Genomic DNA, 12,215 nt, shown 5'->3' on the forward strand with positions numbered 1-12,215 from the left:
CCAATTCCTATGAACATTCAGGTTCCCCAGCTACCAGCCAACACCAACGCCAGCCAGATGGCTAAAGGCCAGCGTCAGAACACACTCAACAAGGGCCAGGGCACTACAGTGCCAGCAGACCCCAGCTGTCCTAGCAGAGCAAGCCCTGGATATCCTAACATGGACAAAGCACAGAAGGATGACCTTAAATCCAACCACAGCAGAAATGATACAAACATCAGCACACAAAAATGCTCTACTTATGGAATATGCTTGGTGGGAAATGTGGAATCTGGTTGGGCTTGTCTGTTGACTGATATGCATTAAGTTTGTGATTTGTGGACATGGAGGACTAAGACTGGGCAACCAGTTTTAAAGACATAGCAGAAGAGGGCCCACACAGGAGGCCGACTTAGTTGTGCGGACTTAGTTGTGTGAACTACTCCTAACACTTTCCAGCACAGGGGTGAACCTGAGACAGACTCCTCATAGGGAAGACGTACTTTGCTCAGGACCTTCGCTTTCCCACTGTTGGCTAGTGATAAACCAAGCCTTCTCTTCTGTGGTTAAAATGGCAGGCAAGTCTCCTACACCAGCAAGAAAGGAAGACAGCTATCTGTTCCTTCTGTGAGGGAATCAGCCAATCACAGCAGGTTCCTAAAATTCCAGTTCATCATGGTTTTGCAGTAGGAATCCAAGAAATGTTTCCTGAAAGGACATGTTAACTACATCATAGAAGTACATGAGAGGAATAGCCAGGGAGGAGGGGCAAAGGTGACTCCATTTCCACTGCAGACCATAATAAGCTCCAGCATAAGGCCTCATTGTCCAAGCCCTGATTTATCAGTTGGGTTATGGTATGTAATGTGAGAAGGAACATGAGGAAATCTTTTCTCTCAGAAGATCCCACTCACCATCATGAACACAAAGTAGATGGTCACCAGCCGTGCTCGCACAGGTGAGGCTTTCTCCCCTGTGTGTACAGACAGTGACAGGGAGCTGGCAGAATAAGTCAGCAGCATGACGGTGAGCATTATAGCGAAGAAGCCCTTCACACTTGCTATTACTCCTTAGAGAGAAAAGAAGTGTGTCAGCCCGGCAGCCAGGTCAAAGGAATTGTACAGGTTTCAGACAACGCTTTCATCATTAGAGGGACTCGTGAGAGCTTCACAGCTAGTGGACTACTGTGCGTCTCCAGTGTCATTATTTCCTTCCATGTGACTGCATAAGACCTGTTCTCCTTCATACATGATTGATGACATTCTGACTAGGAGAACTGCAGGTACTCAACTGGCCAAAATCCTACCACCTTCTCCCATTGGGGAATCATTAGTTCAAAACGCTCATGTGCACATTCTCCTGTGATTACTCTAATTTCACTAGTCATAAAAGTGGGATGAGGACTGCGCCATTTTGGTCACTTTAGCACAAGCTAGGGTCACAAGGAAAGAGGTAGCCTCCTCAGGAGAATGCTTCTGCCAGACTGTGAGGTCTCAGATGGGTGTGGGAGCGCCCACACTGGGCATGAGGCCCTGGGTTAAGTGAGAAAGCAGGCCAAGGGAGCCATGGTAGCCAGCAGGCAGGCAGCAACCTCCACGGCCTGTGCTCCCTTCCTGCCTCCAGACTCCTGCCCTGACTTCCCTTCCTGACATGCTGTGAGTTCACTACAGTGAGTTAAACAACCACAGGGTGGTTTTAGCCTTAGAGGACAGAGGCACCCCCACCTCAGTTTCCCCAGAAAATCACCACAGAACTGCTGTGGAGGAGGGCAGCAGGCCTCCTGGGCTGATGTGTAGCCTGTGTGGAGCGGAAACTCAGAGTCACACATAGTCATGTGTTTCTGTTACAGTCACAAGCAAGCAGGGTACAGACTGGGAAGCTGAGTTCCCAGTTGCTCAAAAATGTCATTAATGTTGTTATTGTGTGCATAATGCATGAGTGTGTATGGGTGTGTGTGTGTAATGGTGTGCACATGTCATGAGGCACACACAGGATTGAAGGGCAACTTCCTGGAGTGACTGTCTCTTCCACTGTGGATTCTGAGCCTCACACTCAGGGTGTCAACTTCCAGGACAAGCTCATTTACCCATAAGCTGTGCTGGGAACGAAGACTGATCCTGGGAGATAAATCTCTTCTAACACCAAGTCTAAGCTTTATGAGCACTTGTTTTTCATAGGTGTGCCTGTGTGCATGTGTGTGTACACATGGGTGTGAAAGGTATGGAAATTCTTGAGTCTAGGATGAAGCCAAATCGTAGTGCACAAATGAATCTGTGTGTATAGTTTAAGCGATGGTTTATATTATATAATTTCAATGAATCATTATTCAGTGTCCTCTCTCTTTGTAAGATGGCAGCATAGGACACTGTATACATTAGGAGTTTTACACACATACACATATTTGTGAGATATTATCCACTTTGTGTACTTTATTTCCATGTAGACACACTTACGCATGAACCCGGAGGAAGCACACAGCTGAGACGTGGCTCAGTGTTTAAGAGCAGCCCAGGGTTTATTTCACAGGAGCACACAGTGGCTCCTTCTCCTGTAACTCCCCTTCCACACGCCACATCCTGTTCTGGCCTCCATTCAGTTAGTGGATGCGTGTGTGCACACAGACCACACTCAGGCAAACACGCAAATGAAAGAAAAAGCTTTACAACACAAGGGGATAGCTATTTAGTAAATGATTTTGCTCTCTTGGCACTGCCTGAAGTGTGAGTTATTCCTACACTCATTATAACACACTCAGTAACTTAGTGAAACCACAGTCTCATTAACAACTTTTGGTGTTCCTTTTGAACAAGTCTTGGAGCCTCTCCTCAGGCTGACCACCTGCTTTGGCCAGCACAGGGTGGAGACATGCTTTTCTACTTGAAGGCTTGCCACAGTTGTACAGACCACAGCACACTCCTAACAGACACAAGACCTGCTCTCCGGTTTGTTCCTTACCTGCTATGCTGTATGTTATAGGAGTAATGAGAAGAATTGGCAGTAACCGCCTGGGTCCCAGCTCTGCCAGCAGCTTCCCAAGGAAGTACGGCAGCACTCCGTAGTACCCACTGGTGTGCTCGTGTCTGCAGAAACAACAGGACCCGTCACACATCCCTAGATTAGTGCAATGCCATGGACCAGCCCAGCCAGGGACCCCAACCGCGGGGAATCAGAGGTTCGGATATCAGGTTAGACACAGGTAGGCGAATTGACTGACAGTCAGAGACCACACCAAGTAGTGTTTTGAATCTGCTGCATTTTACTAAAGTCAAGCTAACACTTACATAGTGAATACATAAAGAAGTACCCTGAAGGTGACATACTTCCCGGAACATTCAGACTTTTACCAACAATACAAAGTTTACATTTTAACTGAAAGGGCAACCTGATATAAAGCAGTGTCTACAAAAAATCTTGGCCTAAAAGCTCTTAATCAAAACAAATACAAAACTTTAAACTATTTACGCAGTTCTATTACTGCTAATTAGTGAGGAAAAGGCCAGGAGCTGTCATTGCCCTCTGAGCCAAGTCGGCTAAAGATTTACAACCCTCCCTAGAGATAAACTGAGGGAAATTCCTCCTGTTGGTCTTGCTAAGGATTTACAATCTTCCTTTAGAGATAGGATGCTTGAGCTAAAACTCATACTATAATATAAAACCTTCAGACCTCCTATGTTTCCCTATCTTCTTTCTGCAACATCATACATACCTGTGTTAGGTAATGGTTTTGTAGTAGCTTTACTGCAGTGGGAATACCCAGAGCATTTATCCTAACAGATCCTGATTAAATATTTTCTTTAGAAAGCCCTAAAACTCTTGTCCCTTTATTACCTACAATGTTTGGTTTTTCCACAAGCAACTCCTGATGCTGAATCTGATTTACCTCTCCTAAAATTTTATTTTCCTTCCACTTTTATTTGCTAAAGCTTTTAGTAATCTATCAAAAATGTATTTCCTTGAATAGTTAACTGTGCTGTTTCAAGAATCATAGAGAAACAGTAAAAAAAGCTCATCAATCCAACCCTGCAACCGAGGAAGCATGGGACTCTCAGAATACCTCTTTTTGGCTTAGGTGGCCATGTTAGGGTTTTTTGCCAGTGGCCTCCAGAGAGCTTATTTCTGAAGAAAGGTATCTCCCATCTAGTAGCACAATCTATTGATATGCAACACTGACGAAGCTGGAGAGGGTGTAGCAGTGCAGAAGGCACAGGTGAGATGCTGGCTACACTGACATCTGCTATCACTGGAGCTGACAGGACAGTGTCCCCTGTGCTCCTGGCTGACTCCTGTATGCCCACATCTTAGAGACCAGCTTCCCCTGTGCTCCCATCGTTTCCCCACACACCCCATCTTAACGACCAGCACCCCCAGGCCACCACCCTCAGGACATCTCACTATGACTCCCCATCAGAGAATTCTCCCATCGTCCACTCTGGCACAGAGCAGCCCCTGTAGGGAAACAGGCCACTGTCCCCACTCTCCTCAGACTCTGCTTCCTGAGGAGCAGCACTCAGCACCCCACCTCAGACTGTGCTCACAGAGACTCCTATCCGGCCCCTTCTTAGGGAGAAGGTGACACTGCCACTCTGAGGTCACTGTGCAGCACTATGCCACCACATCCTTCTCTTCTGCATCTCTCACTGGAGAGACTTCTTCCTCCAATAATCTCACTCTACACAGGACCCCTTACCAGCTACATCACCTGTTCCTGTCCTCCCAGCATCTTTCTCTAAGCCATTCCAAACTCCAAGATCTTCCCACTCAGTGTCTTTATTCTCTCTCTATCTTTCTCTTTCTGAGAAAGGACTGCTAGTGCAGGCTGGCCTCAAACTCCACATGTAGGCAAGAATGACCATCCTTCTGTCCCTGTCCCCATGACCTGAGAGCCAGGGAACACCAGCCATACTAAAGCTTATGTGGAACTGTGAATCTAACCCAGGGCTTCAAGCACTCTGCCAACTGAGCTATGCCCTCAGCTACTTTCTGAGGACTCATTTTCTTGGAGTACTTGTGTCTTTGAAGCAGTAAATCCTAAGCACAGGCAAGCAGGGGAGGGTGTCCCATGTTTGAAAGCCCAGGCATAAACAGCCCTCTGCTGCATAGCTGCCTCTGGCTCTGCACAGCTGCCCTCTGGCTCTTCACAGCTGCCCCTGACTCTGCCCACCTGGCCCCTGGCTATACCCAGCCGCCCCTGGCTCTGCACAGCTGCCCCTGGCTCTGCCCAGCCCTTTATCCTAGAGGGTTACTCTCCTGCCTCCGGGAAGCTTTGCCTCCCCAATTCCCATTTGCTGCTAAACCGAGGACACATAAGCTCCATCAAGCCCCTGACATATTTTGGGGGGTTCAGGAGTGAACTGTGATTTTCCACCCCCTACTGCTGCTTTGTCTGCAGCACTGAGGTCTGAGGACATCAACCCTAATCTAAAATTTTCACGGAGCTGCAGAAAACTCTGCTCATGATTTCCCATCCATTTTTCCAGGTATCATTAGTAATCTCTTTCCACCCTGCAAAACACATGGTGAACACCAAATTTCATAACTTGTCTAGTTTTGAAATAAAAAAGGACAAAAGGAAAAATATGGTAATTCCTGATGTCACACTCTAGGCCCATCTCCAAGTGTGATCACCTTGATGAGGAACAGCTGAGTCCTGTGGAAGGACGGGCTACTCACAGAAAGCGATCCCTGTCAATCACAAAGATCTCCCCTGCAGATATGCCGGTGATACACTGGAAGCCTGTGAGCAGGAAAAGCAGGCCGGCCCTGCAGGAGACAATGGAGGCAAAAGCAAACCGCAAGTTCAAAGTTAGCACAGTTTCTTCCCACCCGAGCTTGTTCCGCAGAATAAATGACATCACACAGATTTTTGTTGAAAGTAAAATAAAATAAAAGCAGGACTGGAGAGACAACTCCCCAGGAAAGAGTGCTGGTGGCTCTAGCAAAGGCCCCAGGTTTGGTGCAGACATCCAGGCTGTGGATCACAACCATGTATGGCAGGAGTTCTGGGATCCTGTGCTAGGGAGTTTTATGTCGACTTGACAGAAGCCAGAATTATCTGAGAGCAGAGAACCTCAACTGGTAAATGATTCCAAAAGATGCACTTGTGGGCAGGCCTGCAGGACATTCTAATTGATTAGTGGTTGGTGGGGGAGAGCCCCGCCCATGGTGGGTGGGGCTATCCCTGGGCTGTGACCCTGGGTTCTGTACTAAAGCAGGTGAGCAAGCCAGTAAGTAGCATCCTCCATGGCCTCTGCATCAGCTGCTGCGTGCAGGCCCCTGCCCTGTTTGGGAGCCTGTCCTGACTTCCTTCAGTGATGGGCTACACTGTGGAAACATAAGCCAAATCAACCCTTTCTCCTCAAGCTGGCTTTGGTCATGATGTTTTAACAGAGTAACAGTAACCTCAACTAGGGCAGATTTCCGTGCCCTCATCTGATCGACACGGGCACCAGGGCACACACGTGGTGCACAGACATACATGCAGGCAAAACTCACGCACATAAAAAATTACATAAGTAGGTTTAAAAAGAAAGAAAATTAAAATGTAGGGCTATTCTGGTTTAAAAAAAACAATGGGGGGGAGGGAAGGGAGGAGGTTGACAAAAGGTGTGAGTCCTGTGAGGCATTCGCCCTCTGTCTCTACAGCGCTTTCTACTGCTATAGTGGGTCCTCTAAACCACAGCAACATGTCAATGAGCCCTAATGTCACCACCCTTGAGTGTCTCTTTTAGGAGTTAACTAATTTCAGATGAAATCATGAAAGTGGAGGCCCATAGTGTCAAGCGTCATCTGTGTCCTCACAGGGGAGAGACAGCAACAGAGACTCTGCCATGAGAGGGCTTTGAGGGAAGGAGCAAGAAAGGAAGAGCCAAGGAGAGAATCTTCACCTCAGAGAGAAGGGGGAGAGCCTGGGAGAGAATCCTCACCTCAGACCTTCATGCTGCATTGTGGATACACATTTATTTTTAAATCCACTAAACTGTGGTATGCAGTCATGGCAGCCCAACCCATCACTTCAATTAACTAACAAAATTAGTCAGTATCATTCCTAATCCAGAGAAGAGGAGAGCTAAATACAGCTCCAAGGGGTTTTCACATTCAGTTAGCCACTTCGCTTTTCAGATGAGCAAGAATAAACAGTCATGAAACAGTAGTGGGAAACCAGCTCAGGAGCTTACTCTGGATACACACAGAGAGTCACCTTTAAAGCTTTAATGATCATCCCTTAAACAGGCCAACCATCTTTCTGCCAGGCTTCTAAAGAGGTCAGCCATGCTTGTGTGTAAAGAAATAATTTGTCTTTACCTGATAAGGATAGTAAGAAGGAAGAAGGGAGATAAAAGGCCTCCTGCAAGGAAATCATGAAATTTGCAGGCAAGTGGTGGGATCTAGAAAAGATCATTCTGAGTGAAGTATCCCAGAAGGAGAAAGACAAACTTGGTATATACTCGCTTATATAGACCTACAAGACATGATAAACATAATGAAATCTACACACCTAAGAAGATAATCAAGAAAGTGGACACAGGCGAAGGTGATTAATCCTCATTTAGAAAGACAAATGGGATGTGCATTGAACTTATGACAGGAGTCTACCACAAAAGGCATCTGAAAGACTCTACCTAGCAGTGTTTCAAAGCAGACACTAAGACTCATAACCAAACCCTCGGCAGAGTGCAGGGAATCATATGAAAGAAGGGAAGTTAGTATGATATGGAAAGGATAGGAGCTCTACAAGGACCAAATATATCTGGGCACAGGGTCTTTTCTGAGACTGACACTCAACCAAGGACCATCTATGGATATAACCTAGAACTTCTGCTCAGATGTGGCCTGTGGTAGCTCAGTAACCAAGTAGTTTTCCAAAGGATCTCAAGGGCAGGCTGTTTGACACCCCCCCCCCCAGGGGAAGAGCAGTCTGTTAGGCCACAGAGGAGGACTTTGCAGCCATCCCTGAAGATACCTGATAAAACAGGGTCAGATGAAAGGGGAGGAGGTCCTCCCCTATCAGGGGACTTGGAAAAGGGCAGGGAGGAGACCAGGGAGGGAGTGTGGGGTTGGGGAGGGAATGAGGGAGCGGGATACAGCTGGGACACAGCGTTAACAAAATGTAACTAAAAAGAAAAATAAAAAAAAATAAAAATAAAAAAAAATACTGAAAAAGAAAAAAAAAAAGGCCTCCTGCAGCTCTGTGTTTCCTGGACACACATGTCAGGTTCCTCCAAGACAAATGGTGTGATTGGGGTCCTAACAGCCTGATACATAGCACATTTTCAAATGAGTCAGGACGCAGTGACTCTCTCTGTATGGGTACCCAGTGGTAGACAGATATACAGATCAGATGAGAGACAAGTCTCCTCCTACATAAAGAAAATTTCCAGTTTCTTACAACCTACCAAAGGGCATTTTAAAGCAGTGTTGGGGGGGGGGCAGACCTGATAATGCAATTAATGCTCTGGGAAGAGCAGCAAGCATGGCCTCCAGGACTCACCCAACCTGTGAGGCAGAAGCAGAAGGATTGCTGCAGACTCAGGCCAGCCTGGGCTGCAGGACAAGCTCCAGGCCTGTCATATAAGAACTGTGGTTCTCCCTCAAAGGACCAAATGAGAGCAGAGGACTCGGAAACCCTGTGACCAAACATGGAGCAGAGGTCCTGGTTCTGCCTCCTCTCCTGAGGAGCCAGTCTTGCTTTGCAAGGCTCACCTCTTTTCCCTCTACACTCCTAAATGCACAATTCTCTCTCTCTTCACTCCTCCATTCCCACACACACATGATCTGAGGTGCTCAGCATTCTCCTTTTCTCTGTCTCCAATAAACTGTCTTCAAGTTCTCAGCTGTGTTCACTTTTCTATGTTTTTATCCATAAAACCAAGAATTTAGGAAGGGAACCTCTTGGCCCTGGCTACAGTTAACTCTATCTGTCACATCTACTTACTGATCTGATTTTAAAATATTATAGTTACAGATTAACAAATTTCAGTTACATATTTAAGGTATAAAAGAAATATAATTCATGAACAACTCTGTGAAATAATTATAACAAACTGAATAAGGTGATCTCCATCTCCACAAATAGACATCTTTTTATTGTCCCTATTTGAGATATATTCCTTGAAATGTGCAGTGTATTTTCTGGATTGAATGTGTTGTACAATTTATTTCAATAGAAAAGAATCGTCCTTCTCCAGTTTAGCAGAGTTTATACTCTCAGCACAAATGTGTCTCCTCACTCCACCCTGCCTCTGCCATCACCACTGTAAGCCATGCTGCCCAGAGGTCGGTTGTCTAATAATGCACAGGCTTGTGAACCCTGTGTTTGTCTTTCTCTGCTGGGATTATTTTACTTTGGGTGATGTTCCTCAAACATTCAGTTCTGTCCCCAATCTTCAGTTCTACCCATATTGCCATATCCCCCATTTTAAAGATAAGCAGCATTCCAGCTCCCAGTTTCCTCACCAGTTACCTGTGCTACACATTTAAGCTCCAGCCCTTGGTCACTATGTAAGATGCCCAAGTGAACATCAGACTGCAGGTGCATTTGGGGAAATTCTTTCAGGGTGTGTGTGAGTATGCACAGGGCAAATTCCAGGTCTAATTACTTCCTTAAGGCCACATTCTTAATGTTCAGCTGCCACCTCAACCCAACAAGGTTGTCGGGCCACAGGAGCTCATATCCCACAGAGTCAAACCCAGCTCCTAGTTACCCAGTCAAACAAAGGGCGAAGGCAATGCTGGACCCAAGCATGAGAAGTAGCTTCCGGCCTCCTGAACATTATTGCTGGTTTAATACTGACATTGACCCCGACAGTAAGTGAATAGACGATGGTGAGGAGTGTTTAAGTCCTGCTTAAGTTACTGCTGCTGTGATGAACACGATAAACCAAGCAACTTGGAGAGCTTGGAGTTCATTTGGCTTCATACACCAGGGAACAGTCCATCCCTGAGGGAAACCAGAGTGGACTTAAGGCTGGAATTGTAGGCCAGAATGGAAGCTGAGGCCACAGAGGAGAGCTTCTACTGGCTTGTATCTCATGGCTTGCTCAGCCTGCTTTGTTGTACAACTCACATTCCCAGGCCTGGCACGCCCAGTATAGGCTGGTCTTTGCTACATCACTCATCAACCAAGAATATGCCCACAGTCTTGCCTATGACCATTTTCTTAATTGGGGTTCATTTTCCCACAGGACTCTACCCAGTGCCAAACAGACAAAAAACAAACAAACAAAAAACTGACAAGCACACTAACCAAAAGAATCAATGGCTACTCAGGAAGCATGAAATAACTACACAAAAAGGCCACTTTCAAACAGTCTGACTTATTCTAACTCACTGGTAGCAGAGGAAGTGAAATAACTTGAGAGCATTTCACAAATTCTGAAAGCATATGAAGACACCACTGTCTTCAGCAGAAGGAAAGCTGTCCTTCTTCTGCATTTCCCAAGAACATTTCTTCCACAGGACTTCCGGAGATTACTTCTGAGTGCTTCCTGTGACAGTACTACACTGTGTCCCTGTGCTCTCCTTTATTCGGGCTTAAGACATGCCATGTCCACATGTCACAGACCAGACACTGGAAGGTTTGGAAAGGGTTCAGTCTGTGTTCTTCCGGGAGGTGACAAGAGGGCAGCCCAGAAACAGCTGCAAGAATCCACTCACTGCAGACCAAGATCAGATCCACACAGACAGGAACTCACACAGCATCCAATGGACTGAGTCTTATTTTCTTAGATCTCTCATTAAACAAGAGAGAACACAAGTTCAGGAGAAGATGTGGACAATCAGGAGCCCGTGTCTGCTGCTGTGAGAATATAAAATAGTGCAGAGGTGGTGGAGACAAGAAAGCCCTTCTGCAAATAATTAACACCATGACCATATGACTTGGAAATCCAGCTTTCTGTCTTAAGGACTGAAAATATCGATTCAAACAGACTGGCTGGCCCACTCAGCAGCAGCAGTCATATGAGCCAAAGGTGAGAGCAACCCGCATTTCCAGCCACAGACAAAGGAAGCAGCATGTGCACACATTATTCAGACAATTACTCTGCCTTACAGAGCCCCACACCTGCCACACTGTGCTGAGCCTGAGAAGATTAGCTTGTGGAAACAAGCCAGCTGAAACAACCGAGAACCATCAAAACAACGACAAGGCTCCAATTTATGATGCCATTTCAGGGGTCCTGTGTGTCATACTCCAAGACAGAAAGCAGAATAGCTGCTGCCAGGAAGTGGGAGTGATTAGTATGGGGAGTGTTCTTTCAGAGCTGTGGGACTCCATTTGGGAAGATGAAAACTTGCCCTAAAGTTATAGTGATAATCAATCTGCATGAAACAAACCTACTCCATACACTAAAGGTGGATAAAACCAGTTTCCTCCTGCTGGGTTGCCTCATCCAGCATCCACATGAGGGTCTGTGCCTAGTCTTACTGTAGCTTGTTATGTCATGCTTGGCTGATGTCACTGGAAGCCCTGCTCTTTTCTTAGGAGAGGTTGAGGGAGGGAGGCATATCTGAGGTGGGGGGGACTGAAAAGAAGGGGAAATACAATAGAGACATAATATTTGAAAGAAAATAAAAAGAATTGAAGAAACGTGAAATGTGTGTACAGTTTCTTACTATCCATGCACAAACATGTGGAAAAGTGATCCCTGTCTGTGCTTTCAGTGTACAGCACAGTCTACCACAGAATAAATGCTTACCTGTGCTTGTCACAAATTCCAGGTCTTAAAGGATTTATAAAAGATTGAACAAAATGACAGCATTTTCTTGAAATCAGGATCTGGGTTTGCTTACCTAGTCTCGACTTCAATACAATCATTTTTTAGCATCGAGAAAGTGATTCCTACAGCTGCTGCCAGGAAGTCGGTGATAAGCGCCTATCAAAAAGCAAATGGTGGAAAAAGAAAATTCTTCATTAGGACTAAAAGGTCTTAACATATTGGTCACTGTTTTAAGATAGATGGTTTCCCAATGAGAGCTACACAGTTAGATAAATACTAAGTTTAGGTAACAGTCCCTGGGAAAACAAAAAACACACATGTTAACAGATCTCCTGTATGTTAAACTGAGAGTTAAGGTCCTGCAGTCTGCGGCTCCAATAGCACAGGCCCAGGAGTAGCTAAGATTTTTTTCAGTGCCCCAGCAGGACCGGCCAATGTAGGGCCCATTTCAGATATGAAAACAAGGATGACACAGGGTGGGAGAGAATGCAGGCAACTTCAAGGTTGAGGATGGGAGGTTCA

At 46.0% G+C, this 12,215-nt stretch overlaps 1 protein-coding gene across 1 annotated transcript; it reads right to left on the reverse strand.

Annotated features, from left to right (window-relative positions):
- Positions 1-893: 893 nt before the first annotated feature.
- On the reverse strand, positions 894-11,849 carry LOC129676875 (ATP-binding cassette sub-family G member 3-like; the record flags this gene model as incomplete). Its single annotated transcript, XM_055607396.1, has 4 exons — positions 894-1,048; positions 2,935-3,059; positions 5,650-5,739; positions 11,767-11,849. Coding segments are annotated over 4 exons (453 nt in total), but the record flags the coding sequence as incomplete, so codon positions are not given.
- Positions 11,850-12,215: the final 366 nt, after the last annotated feature.

This window comes from Psammomys obesus, unplaced genomic scaffold (assembly GCF_907164565.1).
Source record: "Psammomys obesus unplaced genomic scaffold, mPsaObe1.curated_primary_1811, whole genome shotgun sequence".
Lineage (NCBI taxonomy): Eukaryota > Metazoa > Chordata > Mammalia > Rodentia > Muridae > Psammomys > Psammomys obesus.